Source organism: Antechinus flavipes, chromosome 1 (genome assembly GCF_016432865.1).
Source record: "Antechinus flavipes isolate AdamAnt ecotype Samford, QLD, Australia chromosome 1, AdamAnt_v2, whole genome shotgun sequence".
Taxonomy (NCBI): domain Eukaryota; kingdom Metazoa; phylum Chordata; class Mammalia; order Dasyuromorphia; family Dasyuridae; genus Antechinus; species Antechinus flavipes.
Window position 1 is genome coordinate 587,315,685 of NC_067398.1, and position 16,222 is coordinate 587,331,906.

At 36.2% G+C, this 16,222-nt stretch overlaps 1 protein-coding gene across 5 annotated transcripts in view; it reads left to right on the forward strand.

The window, feature by feature from the left end:
• Positions 1 to 12,675, forward strand: part of GRHL2 (grainyhead like transcription factor 2) — a 206,829-nt gene extending 194,154 nt beyond the window's left edge. For all 5 annotated transcript variants that reach the window (XM_051970942.1, XM_051970945.1, XM_051970946.1 and 2 more), the window contains 2 exons: positions 7,713 to 7,777; positions 9,142 to 12,675. In XM_051970942.1, the coding sequence (XP_051826902.1) occupies positions 7,713 to 7,777; positions 9,142 to 9,256 (180 nt within the window). In that variant the 3' untranslated portion in view covers positions 9,257 to 12,675. The remainder of the gene's footprint in view (positions 1 to 7,712; positions 7,778 to 9,141) is intronic.
• The last annotated feature ends 3,547 nt before the right edge of the window (positions 12,676 to 16,222 follow it).

A 16,222-nucleotide genomic window follows, 5' to 3' on the forward strand; every position in this document is an offset into this window, starting at 1 on the left:
TTTGCTATATTTAATCTCTCAGTGTCCTGGGTAGCTAAGTCTACAAATTGCAAGGTAGGTGAATATCTTTATTAATAGAGAGGACTCCTTACTTTCTACCCCAATGAAATCACAAATCCAATTTGTTTGTTTCTTTAAGTGTAGGATACAGTGATAAGCACTGTACTAAACTAGTAAAAATGTGACACATCCAAAAGTAACTGTAACATAAGCTAAGGACATTAAAGAATTGCAAAACACTCTGGGAGATCTGGCCCCAAAGGTAGGACTTAGGATGATTTCAGGAAGGATGCCATCTTTTTTGAGTTGACTTTTCAGAACAAGCAGGAACTCAATAGGTGAAGAAGGGGAGGGAGCAGAGTTCAGGCAGAGTAGAAAATGTGAGCAAGAATATCAAGGCAGGAAAGACTTGGATGTGTTTGGAGTGTAGAGACAAATCTGCCTAGATCTGGGATACATGACAGGAGTAAGATGTGTTAAGGTTTGAAAATCAACTATGTCACATTGTGGAGAGCATTATTTGTGACATCACTAAAGATTTTTGAGCAGATGTTTGTTTTATTTTTTATTTTTATTTCCACCTAAGAAGCAAAAGGATTGAATAAAGCCAACCTAGAGACCTGTTCCATTCAGAAACATTTCCATCACATGTTTAGTCTGGCATAAAAATATTTTATATTTTATTTTAAATAAATATAAATATTTATTTATTTATAAATAATAAAATATTATTTATATTTTTATATAAAGGGTTTATATTATCTTTTTTAATGGAAAGGGAAGTTGACATTTGAGGAAAATAAGGAAGTTAACCATAGAGTGGGCAATAAAAAAGAAGAAAAGTGAGTCATACCATTAGTATGTTTATGAGCTTTTAGAGGACAGGTTTTTTTTTTTTTTTTTTTAATCCCTAGCACTTATCACAGTGATTGGCACTTAGTAGGTGCTTAATAAATACTTGTTGAGGTAATCATATTAAAGATTTTTTAAAAAATAATCTTTATACATCCTGCTGTTTTTGTTATTTTTATGAAGTGTGACTATTCGCACAAAACACAGAAAAGCAGAGCAAGATGCATCTTTTGGAAGATGCAAAAAATGTTGAATTTTATTTACTTTTTAAAAAGTAAGCTGTTTTCATTTTGATGTGTAATAATTTACTTTTCTATTCTATTTTACATATGGAAATGCTCTTTTTGTGGTATTCATTAATTTAAAAATAAATTTAAATTGCTATTTTGTGGTAGAGGATCCAAGTCAGTTCTAGATGACCTGGAAGATCTGTATTTTATATCCTAATTCTTGGGAGTTTTCATTTTGAAGTTTCTTTCAGGAGGTAACTGGTAGTTCTATTTCTACTTTGCCCTTGGGTTCTAAGAGATCTAGGAAGTTTTCTTTCAAGATTTCTTGAAATATGATGTCTAGGATTATGATAGAAAAATTCTTAAATTTTTCCTTCAATATGTTTTCTAGGTCAGTTATTTTTGCTATCATAATATCTGACATTTTCATCTATTTTTTTCTAGTCTTTTAAATTTATTTTAATTTTTTTTTGTCTCATGGAATCATTGGCTTCTATTTCATCCACTGTGATTTTTAGGGAATTTGTTAGTTGGGCAAGATTTTGCATCTGGCTTCTATTTCGTCCACTGTGATTTTTAGGGAATTTGTTGATTGGGCAAGATTTTGCATCTGATGTGCTAAATAAGATATTAATTCCCTTTCCAGTTCTTTCATTTATTTTCCAAATTTTTTTCCTAGTATTCTCATTTTACTTATAGGGATATTTGCAGTTCAAGGCAGCTAAATGATGCAATGGATAGAGCATTGGCCCTGGAATCAGAATAACCTGTGTTCAAATTTGTCCTCAGACATTTAATACTTCCTAGCTTTGTGAAAACTGGGCAAGTCAATAAACCTCAATTGCTTCACACACACATACACACACACACACACAAAATGCAACTCTTAAAAAAAGTTTGCTTTATTTCTTCCAGGAATTGTAGTTAAATTTGTGTCCAAGCAGTGTTTTTCTTTGAAGTTTTGGTTATAAATGTTTTAGAACCTTTCTCTCCTTCTGGGTTTACATTTTAAGCTTCCCTGTCTCCGTAATAACTTTTTATGATGTAATTCTCTTGTGTGGTTGTTTGCTCATTCTTCCAGCCTATTTTCTAAATTCAAAGCTTATATTGAGGTTGAACCCTGTGTACTTCTTGAAGAAAGATCTGGGTTTGTTTAACTTCTTTCTTAGGGTATTGACTATTCTATTATTCCAGGCTTTCAAAAACAGTTTAACCTAGGGACCTACAAAATTTTAGTGTTCCTAAAGTGGTCTGATCCAGGGCAAAGTGCTCTTCAAGTTCCTAATCTAATTTTGAATCTAAGCAACTAGTTCAGAGTGACAGAACTGCAGATTCTCCTTTGGTCTGGGATTCTTGTCTTGGCTATTCCTCTGCCACACTTCTGTTACTTGTTTCTGAAATTGCAATGCCCATCCTAGGTAACACAAATCCCTTCCTTAGTCTACTCTGGGTCTGCAACTTGGAAATGGGTATTGTGTGATTGATAAAGTTGTAAACTGCCATCTGTTCTTGTCACAATGCCCAGTTATGGTCTGGGATCTACTTGTGTTCTACTGCACAGTTTCTTCCTCTGCTGGAATGCTTGTCCAGTCCACATGACTTCCCCAGTGTCTGTAGACCTCTCTGTCTATCTCCCTATGCTGACTTGGGCTGGGAAAATGATTCACTGTGACTTTTTCCCAAGTTTTCCCCATCCAGATGTATTCTGATGCATTTCTTAAGATCTATTTATAGAAATCTGAGAGGAAGCCCTCTGTATTTCTTTCTGCTTCTCCAAATCTTGGTGCCACTGTATCGTTTCTATGATACTATGCTGACTTGCCTAAAGTTATATAAATAGTAACTAGCAGAATCAGCATTCAAAATTAGGACCTCTCATTCTAAATCTAGTACATTTCCCTCTCCTACCATATTGACTCTCTTAACACAGAGACATACCAATCAAGAAAAATCTCTACCTCACAAGACTTATGTAATTTTTACCTTGTTGTTCAACAAGGTTAATTATTTTTGGTCCTACTTAGTCATGATGGTGCTTACAACAATGGCATATTTCCAAAGAAATTCACAAAATATCTGTCTAGTAATATTTTTGTTAGCAAATACCACTGTGGTATGTACTAGAGGATATTTGTTTCTTAGGGTTTCTCTATTAATTCTCATGCTGTCCCATTCTTCTACCTAAGAAGCAAAAGGACTGAATAAAGCCAACCTAGAGACCTGTTCCTTTCAGAAACATTTTCATCACATGTTTAGGCTGGTATCAGAGTAGAGTACCTTACTCTGGATATCCTTATCCTAGAGACTGGAAATGGATAGATGTTTGGACAGGTATATGGCTTAACCCAACAGATACAGAAGACTTCTCAATGACTTCTGAAGCCAAAAGTTATAGATCTAAGATTGTAAGTCACTTCACTACCCAGGATTATATTTTATAATCTATAAAATGAATGGGTTGGACTAGATGACCTCTAAGGTTTCCTAATAGCTCTAAATGTATGATCAATGTACACATGGTGTTGCACTGTGCATTTCCCATTATATATTTTGAGTGTCTTATCAATGTCTGGATTTTTGGTGTCCATTTGGACTACAAGGTAGAAAGATTAGTTATTTTCACCTAGACCTCTAATTTCTTTGATATAGGGAACTCATAATGAAAAACTCTTTATGTCAATGCAGATGGCATCTGCTTTGGTCTTATGGTTTTAGAGAGCTTCATGAGAATACTGAACTTATGACTTGCTTAAGGTCACATAGTCATTATGTCAGAGGAGAGACTTGAACCCAGATATTCCTGAGTCCAAAGCTGATCCTCTCTATCTACTAGACCATGCTCCTAGGAAATTGTTTTATTGGATTATATAAATTCTTGATAATTTAACTTATCAATAATCACTTCATAATTTATATTAAAATGTTAAATATAGTACAATGGATACAGTGCGGAGCCTGAAGTCAGGAAGATTCATCTTCCTGAGTTCAAATTGGGTCTCAGACACTTACTAGCTGTGTGATCCTGGGCAAGTCACTTAACCATATTTGCTTCAGTTTCCTCGTCTGTAAAATGAGTTGGAGAAGGAAATGACAAACCATTGCAGTATCTTTGTCAAAACCAATCAACCAACAAACAAAAAACAAATGAGATCACAAGATTCTGACATGACTGGCATTATTGGATAACAACAAAAATAAAGATAATGATAATTACTATTGGTCTTACCCAAAAGATTCTGTTTTTACTCAGGTTGAAATTTAGAAAAGGATCAGATCTGTAGAATTGATGGTGATGTTTAAGCTTTTACTGCTGATTTCTGAGGACAATGGGGAGCTTCTTTGAGATTTTATAGAGAGTCCCATGGAGCCATGAACACTAAATATCTGCTGACAAACTAGGAAGAAATATGGGCCCTCCTAAGCAATGGCTTTTATCTGATTATTGGATGTAAGTAGGCCACGAGCTAGAAATTTACATTAAAACTCCATATCAAAAGAGCAAAATAGCACTCTCAGCTTAATGTTAGACCAACCCATTTTCAATTATAGACCATAGGGCAAATTTGACAACCTGAAGTCTATGAATCTTAACTGCTGAGAGTAGAAATGCTGAAGGAATGAACAGAATTCCCATGGTGAATATCTGGAGCATATCTAGGTAATTTAAAGGTATTTCAAAAGAGACTGAACTGTGCTTTAACTCACAGGGAGGGTAGTCCTTGCTTGGTAAAATATTCACGTCAAAATACTGACCACCAAACTCACATTTTGTGTTGGCTTTGAATGTATTAACCTAGATTATCAGTATTTTGTCTTAATAAAGATAGTTAATTTGATTATACCTGTATAAAAGAAGAAAGATCCTTATAATTTTGCTTCCATGGTGGTGCTTAGGTGGTGGTGGTGATGGGATGATCGTGTTGAGACCTCAAGTAGGTCTAGCATCTGTCCTAGACTTAGGAAAGATTTTTTCTAGCATATGGAAATGTTATTCATATTTTAAAATATGAATAGTATTATTTAAATTTCGATATTTAAATGGATTTTTGACTTTATCAATGCATATACTCTCTGCAAGGTGCAGATTATGATCCATCCATATTTTCTTGTCTACTTGTCCATACACGGACATATTATGTTTCTTGCCACTTGTCCTGCACTACCTTCTTCAGACTTCACTATCTGCTTTGCTTCTACTCCTTGAAGCTCCCTGACACTACTATTTGTCCTAATTATGGGACCAAATGACTTTTGGCTCCACTTCCTCACCATTAGACCTTCCAGGCTTTTTCATCTGCTCTATAATTGAACTTTTTTTAGATGTTGTTTTCCCCCACTACAGTGTGAATTCCTTCAAGGCAGGGACTGGCTCAATTTTTCTATTTGTATCTCTGTATCCTCCAACATTTAGTGTAGTGCTTGGCCCATAGTACTTAGAAATGCTTCTTCATCCCTCTTTATTCATTCTTTCCTGCCTTCCTGCCTTCCTGCCTTCCTGCCTTCTTCCCTTCCACTCTTTCTGCCTTCCTTTCAATAAAGCTAATCAACAAGATGTTTCTTCTTTTTAGTCTTTTAACATTATACATGTATTTGACAAATATAGAAATATGTTTAAAGGGATTGTACATATTTAACATATCAGATTGCTTGCTGTCTTGGGGTAGCTGAAGAAGTGAAGGGGAGAGAGAAAAATTTTAGAACAAAATCTTTTAATAATGAATATTTAAAACTATATATGTATTTGGAAAAAAATATTATTGAGAAAAAAGGATTAAAAGAAGAAATAACTGCACAAAATAAAACTACAAAGATGTATGTGATTAAAAAGTAAAATAGATAATTAACAAATTTATATATATATATATATCATCACATCTGTCATCTCTGCTTACTGTATGACTGAACTACTTCCTTTTTCTGATTGTACATCTCCTGTATGATATCATTTATGCTATTATAACAATGTGACAAATCTCATTAACTAAATTCCATTGGTCAAACTATTTTTATCACAGAGTTCCATCCCCTCAGGTTTCAGATGCAAATTTTAGGTACTTTTTGAATGATATATCTCAGCTGTTAATGAAGCTACCAGCTTACCAAACTTATTGAAAAAGACCTAAAGTTATATTTGGATCTCTTCTTGAGAAGAAAAAAATTTTAAACTTAATATTAATAATCAGTAAAGATTTATTAAGTAGATACTATGTAACAAGAACATAGACAAATGATTACAGACAACTTGATCTAAGTTTCAGCCTACTATCTCCAGGGATCTTATGTGTACAGAAGAAGAGTATGCCCCCCTAGCTTTGGGGTAGGGAGACTGTGACAAATGTTTTTTTTAAAATTAAATGCTACTTTCTAAAAGTTGATTAACTCTGGATGGCTAATTGATAATCTTTGGGGAGCACAGGGATTCATGAGTTCTAGAACTAGAAATCTTCAAACCTCTCAGGTTTGCTGCTAGAGGGAAAAGTAGTCATTTACCATCTGTGGACTGATAACTGTAGAAAGAACAGTTTCAGCTGAATAACAAAGTTGGAAGTTAGATTGCCAGAGACTGAGAAGTGAGTGTGAGATAAACAATAGAGGCAATGAGAATAGCTTTTTTCCTAAAAGTTTGGACATGAATGGAAGAAAGTTGTAGGATGATAAGAAAAGGTGAAGGTTGTTTAATGATCGAAAGAAGGTATATCTGGGCATGTTTGTAAGCAATAATGAAGGTCTCAGCAGGCATAGGAATATTGAAAATTAGGGAGAGGGGGAATAGTCTTAAAGAAAGGCAATAGGAGGGGATTGTTCAAGGGCTCAAGAAGAAAGGATAATATTTTCAAGAAGAACCACTTCAGCAAAGGAAGAGACAATAGGTGCTGAAGTACTTGATATAGTTATTGCTATAGTTTCAGTAACCTCCTTAATTAGTAATGGAAATGATACTGTGTTTTCAGAGGAATGGGAGCTTCACTCGGGTGATGGGAGCCTTGGTTTCCTCATCTGTGAAATGAGGTTGTGTTAGATAAACTCTGAAGTCTGTTTTGGCTCAAAATCTAAAATAATCTGGTTTTTTCCCCCTAAATTCCCTTCCTGGACTAAAATCAACCAAGATGCTGATGTGTTCAGAATAGTTTTTCTCCTCTAGGGAGAGAAGGCTTACTCACTGTCACATCAAACAGCAGATCTGAATAATGCTGGGGGCAGAGGCTGGAGTGGGGTGTCATGGGGGATATAATCCTGTATACCTTAGCAAAGGGTATGGGACATTTCAGCTTGTGAACAGTGCCCAAAGAAGACACTCGAAATTTTTTTTAAACTTCTTCCTACCATGAAATGAGTTGAAAGTTTGACTGTTGGAAGAAGGGATTGAGAAAATGTCCTAGGCTTTGCTCCCCAAAAGACCTTGGTTGAATGATTTGAATGTTTCACTTTCTCTGGCTCCTAGGTTAAATAGCACTAAATGGAGCTGTTTAAAAATATCTCATTAATGGAGCATGTTGACATCTCACTAGAAATCCCAGTGGAAATAGTCAAAAGGTCTTAAATGTATCACCTAATCTTAGACTGCGATCTCTTCTCTACTTACTCATTTTCTGTCTTTTTTTTTTTTTTTTTTTTTTTTGGTGTTTACAGATATCTGAGAAATATGGGTTGCCAGTGGAGAAGATTACTAAACTTTATAAGAAAAGCAAAAAAGGGTAAAGACAAATACGATCACTTTTCATAAAATCTCTCTCTTCTACCAAGTGAACAAAAACAACAACAACACCCTCTCCCTCTTCCCCCCACCCCCACAAGCATACATCCCTCAAATTATTTAGGAAGGTTGCCTGAGACACTGCACTTGAAGTCATCTTGATCCAAGTTCAAATCCTGTCCTCAGACACTTAGTATATGTGACCCTGAGCAAATCACTTAATCATTCAGTACCTCAATTTGCTCACCAATGAAAAGTTCCATTTAATAGCCACCAAGGGCTCTTTCAGCTATAAATCTATAAATCTATGAATCTGCATTAATAACATTTTCTTCATCACTTCCTTTAATCTAGGTAATCACTAAAACAATAAATCAAGCCTGATTTGTACAGTTTACTGATTTCTGAAGTGTAATTGCTCACACCAAAATTTTAATAATTTCTACTCATGTGAGAGGATAGGTAAGATGAAAAAGTAAATCCCAAACATTCTTCCTGGACCTTTCTCTTGAGAGGGAGGAAAGAAGGGAGGGAAGGAAGAAGAAAAGAAGGAAAAGAAGGAAAAGGAAAGATAGAAGGAAGGAAAAAAGGGAGGGAGGGAAGGAGGGAGGGAAGAAGGGAAGGAGGAAGGAAGGAAGGAAAGAAGGAAGAAAGGAAGGAAGGAAGGAAAACAAGGAAGGAAGGAAAAAAAGGAAGAAGGGAAGAAGGAGGGAGGGAGAGAAGGAGAGATAGAGGAATGAGAGAGGAGAAAAAGGAAGGATATATTAAATGATTTTAGGATAAGAGTTCTTAACTTTTTTTGTGACACCATCACATTGCCTATCATTTATGTAAAGCCTTCTATGGACTTTATAAATATTCACATAGTTTATCCTCTCAACAACCTTGGGGGGTAGGAGCTATTAACTCCATACTATAATTGAGGAAATTGAGGCAAGAAGAGGCTAAGTATTGCCCGAGGTCATTTGCTACTAAGTGTCTGAAGTGATATTTGAAATCAGGTTTTCCTGGCTTTCCTTTGGGTATCCTATGGACCCTTTTTCAGAATAATGTTTTTAAATACATAAAATAGAATACAAAGAAAAGCAATTACATTGAAATAACAGTTATCAATATTTTTTTTAAATTCCCAACCCCCAAACTAAACAATCCTTGTTTTAAGAGAAGAGACAGACTATATTAAAGCTTCTAAACCCTAATAGTAGCTCTTTTTTGCCCTGAGAGCAAAGAAAGTCTGTCTCCTCTCTTAGAGGCTAGGTATGGACAGAAGAAATCAAGAGGTCATTTTACATCTCCATAATTCCACCCCTTGTGCTGAGCTCTTGAATTCTCTCACAGCTGCCATTCTCTCCCCCTTTTCTCCAGCATCTTGGTGAACATGGATGATAACATCATCGAGCACTACTCCAACGAGGACACCTTCATTCTTAATATGGAGAGCATGGTGGATGGCTTCAAGATCACTCTGATGGAAATCTGACTGACCCTGCAAGCCCCCTCTGCAGGAATTGTCGTTGCATTTCATTCCCAGAGAAAAACATGCTCCACTCCATCCCCAAGAACCCTGCAGACCCAAGTCACCTATCTGAGAAATGCTGTTACAAGACTGCTTTGGGGAGGGGGAGAAAGGAAAAATATGCCCTTTTCAGTGTGGTGGGGCCTTTGGCCCATTAATCAGGTTGCTGGGGCAGAGCTGAGGGAGGCCTGGTTTTCTGATAGACCCCCAGCTGGAAAGCTCCTTGGCTCTTTATTTATTGCCCACCACTCTCTGGAGCCAGCTAGTGTCTGGACTCTAGAGATCACTCCTGGGTATGGAGTGATCCATCTTCTGGATGAGACAGCTTTGAGCCTTCCTCATTGAGGGAAAAGCATCTGAATGGTTCAGTTGGGGAAGGCTGGAACGTTTTAGTTATTCCTCTTTCCCCATTAAATGGCCGGACAACGTGGGCTACTACATGGTAGATCTAACCCAGGTGGAACAGAGAGTCCAATAGCCCCATTCACCAGCAGAAAACCCCCGTCATTGTTCTGGGGAAGGCAATCTTGTCAAATACCTCTGGAAGCTCCCAGCAAGTAGCCCATGGGGACTTGTACAGAAAGATGTTCAGCTACCGTGTAATTTGTAAGTGACCTGAAAAGTATGCCTCTTTAGCATCTGTATATAATGTTTATAATATTGCAATAATATATTTTACCTACTGTATGTGGGCATGTTTACTGCCACTGTATTTGGGGGGTGGGGTGCATGCCCTGAAATTCACTTTTCTTCAAGAATTTTCATCCTGCCCCTTCCCCAGGGACAGTGTTGGGCAGCAGACTGGCCTGAAGTCAGCTAGTGTTCCTGGGCTGTGAGCCTAAGAATTTGCTGCCAGTGGAGAGGGCTAGTCTCTAGATAGCCCCTCCCCTGGGTCTCTTTCCCTGTTCTCAGGGAGTTCCCTTTCCCCCTCTATTACTATGTTCCCTTTCCTTGGACCTGTTGCATGTATCCCCTGATTATGTTCTTTCATGTCCCTTTACTGCTGGTTTTCTCTCAAGAAAAATCAAAGGGGCTCCTTGTGCCTTTCTAGTATGCTGATGCCAGAAATCCTATGAGCATTTGAGGGTCCCTCTTGGTACCAACTCTATGGCCCATCAAGTTACTGCAGGATTTGGACCAGACCGTAACATGTTTTCCATGTACCTTATTGGTTGATTTTTTTTTTTTAATTTAAATTATCCATGCTGGGGCCTGACCACTGCAATGAGCTCTTAGGTATAACTGGATCTAATTAACATAGGCACTTGCAAGGATTAAATTTAACTCAGCCTTCTTCCACTGGCATCAGATGCTAAGAAAATAAATGAAAGTGTAAAGGGTCCCTGTACCTCCAGAGCTGCACTCTTTTCCTTTGAGAGACCTTTCCAAAAACAATGATCTGGCTTAGGGAGAGAGCTCCTGGGAAATGAAGAGGAAGAGAAATGTTTTGTAGATGATCTCTTAAAACAACAAAGGAATCTGACCACATTTTTCAATAAACATGCTCTCTGTGATTGGCCAGAGAGTCCAGGGCATTGAGTCCCTGGAATGAGAAGAATGGACTTTGTGTCCCAGTATGAATTTCTTAGTCTTCCCCTGCCTCAGTTTCCCTTTTGTCTAGAATATATCTTGCCACTGGATGACATACACAAAGCACTTTGAGGTCTTCAATGGAAGGCACCCTGGATTTCAAGCGCTGGCAATGAGCATTGCAAACCAGCACAAAGAAGATCTAACCCCTCCGTGGAGCTGCCCCAAATCTGCATCCAGACCCACTCTAGCCTATTATCTGCTCCCACTTATGTTTCCTCCCTTGAATAGTCTCCAAGCCCTTCTTACTTATCTTTTACCAGGGAAGAATATAGAAGAAAATCCAGAAGGTACCTAAAAATGGGGAATAGATGGGGAGGAAGATAAGGTGGTAACTCACTTGTGTTTTTCTTGCAAACCTGTTATCCTTACTCTGTGGTCATCCAGAGGAAGGAAAATAAGACCCTGATCAAATGTACCATTGTACCCTAAACAAATTTGTTTATACAGCAGCTCAAAATCACATCCGCCTTTTTCCCAAGTGACTTTTCCTAGTGTCACTCAACACAGGGAGCTGATTGATGTCATACCTGGTCCATCTCACCATGATGTTCATGGGTTTGACCTGAATATTTCTAAACTTTTTGCTGAAAAAACCCCAAGTGAAAAAAGATGTGATTTTTACTTCACAAGCTCTTTGAGAGCATCCATCTAACTTGTCTGCATTAAGATATAGTTCCCAAACTCAGGGAAGTAGTAGCTTTGATCTAACCACTCCTGGCACTTTAGTGACTAGTTTCCTCTAGGAAAAATAGAAGCTACTTGCTATTCACCTTTCCCATTTTGTGGTGAAGACTTTTGATTAGTCAGTTCTAAAATTCCCCAAATACCATCTCCTGCTGCCAGTATAATCATTAGCAAGTATTAGTGATAATTTCCTGTTGGTGAGATGTGGCCCAGAACCCTATGGTAACTATTCTTGCATAAAAATTTGTATCACTTATTCTCCAAAGAAATAGTGACCAGTGTCTCTTCAGAGGTGCTGAGTGGGTCCGAGGGCTTGTTCCATTTCCTTCTCTAGACACCATAGCCTATTGCAGGCAACCATCAGCATCCAATTCACCCCCTCCTTGCATCCATTCTACATCCCTTTCCTTCTTCTCCATGCCGCAGACTCTCTGCTGCTTCCTCCTCTGAAGGAAAAGCTCATGGACTAGCTTTGATGTGCCTTTTATGGAGCACATTAGCAATGCTTTGATAAATTACCAAGTGTCAGAAATTTATGGGCAAAATGCACTCCAGAAACACAGAAGAACTTGACCCTTCTTCTTGTCTTATTTGTCACTTTAAAACAGACATTAAGTTTTTGATCCATGGACCATGGAGACACTTCAAATAAGTGCTTTACTTGTTTACGCTAAGCTATTTAAACCTATGCCGCAGCTGGTTTGGAAGTGGGACTGTCGGGAAAATGCCATCTGATTTTCCTTCAGAGCCATCCCCCAGGTGGCACATATGCCTTCATATCAGCCTCTGCAGAGATGCAGGATGTGGATGAAATGGATGGAATGTTTAAATTCTTCCCTTTATTTAAAATTGCTCGAACTTAACAGAAACAGGAGGGTTTGTGCCAAATTCTGTGAAAGGCCCTTTCTTCATGGCAAGCAAAAGAAGCATTGTGTACAATTTGCTTTCATGTTAAAAAAATAAAACAAAACACACCAATAGCCTATGTAACTTAATAGTTTTGTAAATGGGAGAGGGGGAATCTATAAACTAAAAATACAGTTATTTTATTTTTTGTACATTTTTAAGAAGAAAAATAAATATTCATAATGTAAGAGTGAACAGAAGCGTCTGGTGCTTTCAGTGAGGCCTTGGGTTCTTCAACCTATTGGCAGGAGATTGACTGCCCTATGCAGTGAGTATTTAGCTGCCACTGGATTTCCCACAGGGGCAGGTCACAGCATGGACACAATCAGGAAATTTCTTTTAAATGCTTCCTCCCTGATGGTGTACACAGAAAAGGCACTGAAGAAAGTAGGACAGGAAGGAGGAAGCTTAGATTCTGCCGCTCACTTATGTATAATTTCATCATATAGATGTTATTTTTTTTCCTAACTGGATAACACATCTTCTCAATTCAAAGACATTGGTCTTTTTAATTTTATCATTTCCTCCCCATTTCTCCCAGGATCATCCTAGTCTAAGCAACAATATGCTCCATCTTAGAATACTAAGATACCCTGCTAAATATTCTTTCTGTCATTATTTAAAGATTATAGGGTAATAGATGGAAGACCTTGAAAGATCCTTCAAAGGTATATAGTCCAATTCTTTCATGATGAGGAAACTGAGGCTGAGAAGGTTTAAATGATTTACCTAAAGTCACAAAAATAGTAAACTGCAGAGCTGGGTTTGAAAAGCAGGACTGACTCTTCAATCCAGAATGTTTTCCAATGAAACCCAGTTGTTAGAATAAAGTTTCTAAAAAGGAAAGATCATTCTATCAATTCTCTGCTCAGGGACATTGTCTTTGATGCTTACTACCCACTGAGTTATTGTTGTGTTGTTTCTTTCATGTCTGACTTTTCATGACTCAATTTGGAATTTTTTTGGAGGGTAAAGATACTGAAGTGATTTGCCATTTCCTTCTTCAGCTCATTTTATAGATGAGGAAATTTAGGCAATCAGAATTAAATGACTTGCTCAGAGTCCTACAACTTATAAATGTCCAAAGCTGGATTTAAACTGAGGAACATGAGTCTTCCTAACTTCAATCCCAGTATTCTAACTACTGGGCAAGTTACCTTAACCTCTTTGATCCTCAGTTTTCTTACTTACAAAGTATTGGGATTGGACTAGATCACTTCTAGGATGTTTTTTGCTTTTAAATCTGTGATTTGGTTAACCCCCAGTATTTCCTTGTCTATCAAATAAATCTAAACTCCACAGCTCAGCACTTTAAACTGTTCATCAACTTTCCCTTAGTAACTATTTAGAATTATCTCTTGCTGTTTTTCCCTCACATCCCAAATGTCTTTAATTGATATTTTGCATATATCTGCCCCTTCCTCTTCTGTACTATTTATATTCTACCTCTTTTGAACCCCAGCTTAAAATTTATCTCTAAATCTGTCTTTAGTAATGAAACTTTCACATACATGTATACATACATATAGATAGATATATTCACACAATATACTTCAATTTATTATTTATTTACATTTAACATCCTTTTTATATTTTAGGATGTTTTTTCCCTCTCTCAATACTATCTATTGAAAAGGCAAGTAATATGATATCAGTTATCCATGTGAAATTATGGAAAACATATTACCATATTTCAAAAAAGTAAGAAAAGCAAAGAAATTAAGAAAATTATATTTCATTTTGTACCTACAGTTCATCAGTTTTCTTTTTGGAGGTGGATAATATTTTTTCATCATGAGTTCTTTTGAATTGTCTTAGATCTTTGTACTGATCAGAGTAGCCTTGTTGTTACTATGCACAGTGATCTAGTTCTTTTCACTTCATTTTGTTTCAGTTTATACAAGTCTTGCCATGTTTTTCTGAAACCGTCCCCTAGACATTTCTGGAGTACAATAGTACTCCATCAAAATCATATTCATTAGTATACCTATTTTCCCCTTTCTCCTCCAGCATTTGTCATTTCTGATAGGTATGAGGTAGTACCTTAGAGTTGTTTTAATTTACCTTTCTCTAATCAACAGTGATTTAGAATATTTTTATATGACTTTAAATAGCTTTGATTTCTTTTTCTAAAAACTGACTTTGATCATTAATCAATTTGGTAATGGCTTTTATTTTTATAAACTTGACTCAAATATATTCAGTAAATATTTGAAAAATGAAGTCTTTATCAGAGAAACTTGCTGTAAATTTTTTTTGATATTATTTCATTGTCCATGACACAATCTACTCAAATGCAGCCTTCCTGATCATTCTCTTTAATCTCATCTATTTTTGCCTTCACTCTTTCTGAGATCATAATTGCCACCTTATTCTCTTAGTTCATCTGAAGTATATCAGAACCCATTCCAGCCCTTTATTTTTGTGTGTCTTTCTGTTTCAAATTTGGCGCCTATAAACAACATATTGTTGGATTTTTGGTTTCCAATCCATTCTGCCATCTGTTTCTGTTTTATGGGTAAGCTCATCCCATTAATATTCACAATTATTATTACTGTGTATTTCTCTTTTTCCCAATTTCATCTGTTTCTTCTATCTTTTCTTATCCTGTCTCTCCTCAAAAGGCCATTTTGTTTCTAACCACTGTTTCCTCTAACCTGTCCTTTCTTTCATCATCATCCTCTTTTTTTCCTATACTTTTGCCCTCCTATTTCCCTACTGAGTAGATTACTATTCTATATACAACTAAGTGAGTGTGTGTGTGTGTTTACATACATACACATATAATATCCACATACATACATATTCACACATATAGTTCCTTCTTTGTGCCAATTCCAAAGAGAGTTAGGGTAGAGCATTTCATGCCCCATCGATTATTCCTTTCACTGTAAAAGTATACTTCTTTTATGTAAGAAAACTTTCCATTATACTTCTCTCTTCTTCCTTTTCTCAGTGCATCTCTCTTTTTCACATCTTTATTTTTTGGAGATACTTCTAATGTAATCACTCACATTCATGTCCTCTTTCTATGTAAACTATTTTTAATTGCCCTAATAATGATAAATTTCTTAGGAATTACATGTCTCATTTTCTCACATAGGTACATAAATAATTTAACTCATGATTATCATTTTATGTTTATCTTTTTATGTTTCTCTTTAGTATTATGTTTGAATATCAATTTTTTTTTTTTAGTTCACTCTTTTTTTTTTTTTTTCACCAGGAGAGCTATTTAATTAAATATCCATTTTCCCCTGAAAGCTTATACTCAGTTTTGCTGGCAAATTATTGTTGATTGCAATTGGTTATAATTTGTATCAGATGGTGGGTTGGTAGTAATTCCTTTGCCTTCTGAAATATCATAGTTCAAGTCTTCCATTCCTTTAATGTCTTATAAATTTTGTGTGATCTTGACTATGGCTATATAGTATTTTAATGTTTTCTTTCTGGATGCTTAAAATATTTTCTTTTTGACCTGAAAGCTCTGGAGATTGATATAATATCCCTGTGAATTTTGATTTTAGGATCTTTTTCAGAAGGTAATTGGTTAATTCTTTTAATTTCTATTTTACCCTTTGGATCTAAGAATCTTAGAGCATTTTTCCTTGATGTTTTTTGACATCTCAAATTTGAAATGATGTTTAAGCTCTTTCTTTGGTCATAGCTTGCAGATAATATAGTAATTCTTAAATTATCTCTCCTTAATTTATTTTCTACTTGAGTTTTCCAATGAAATGCTTCACA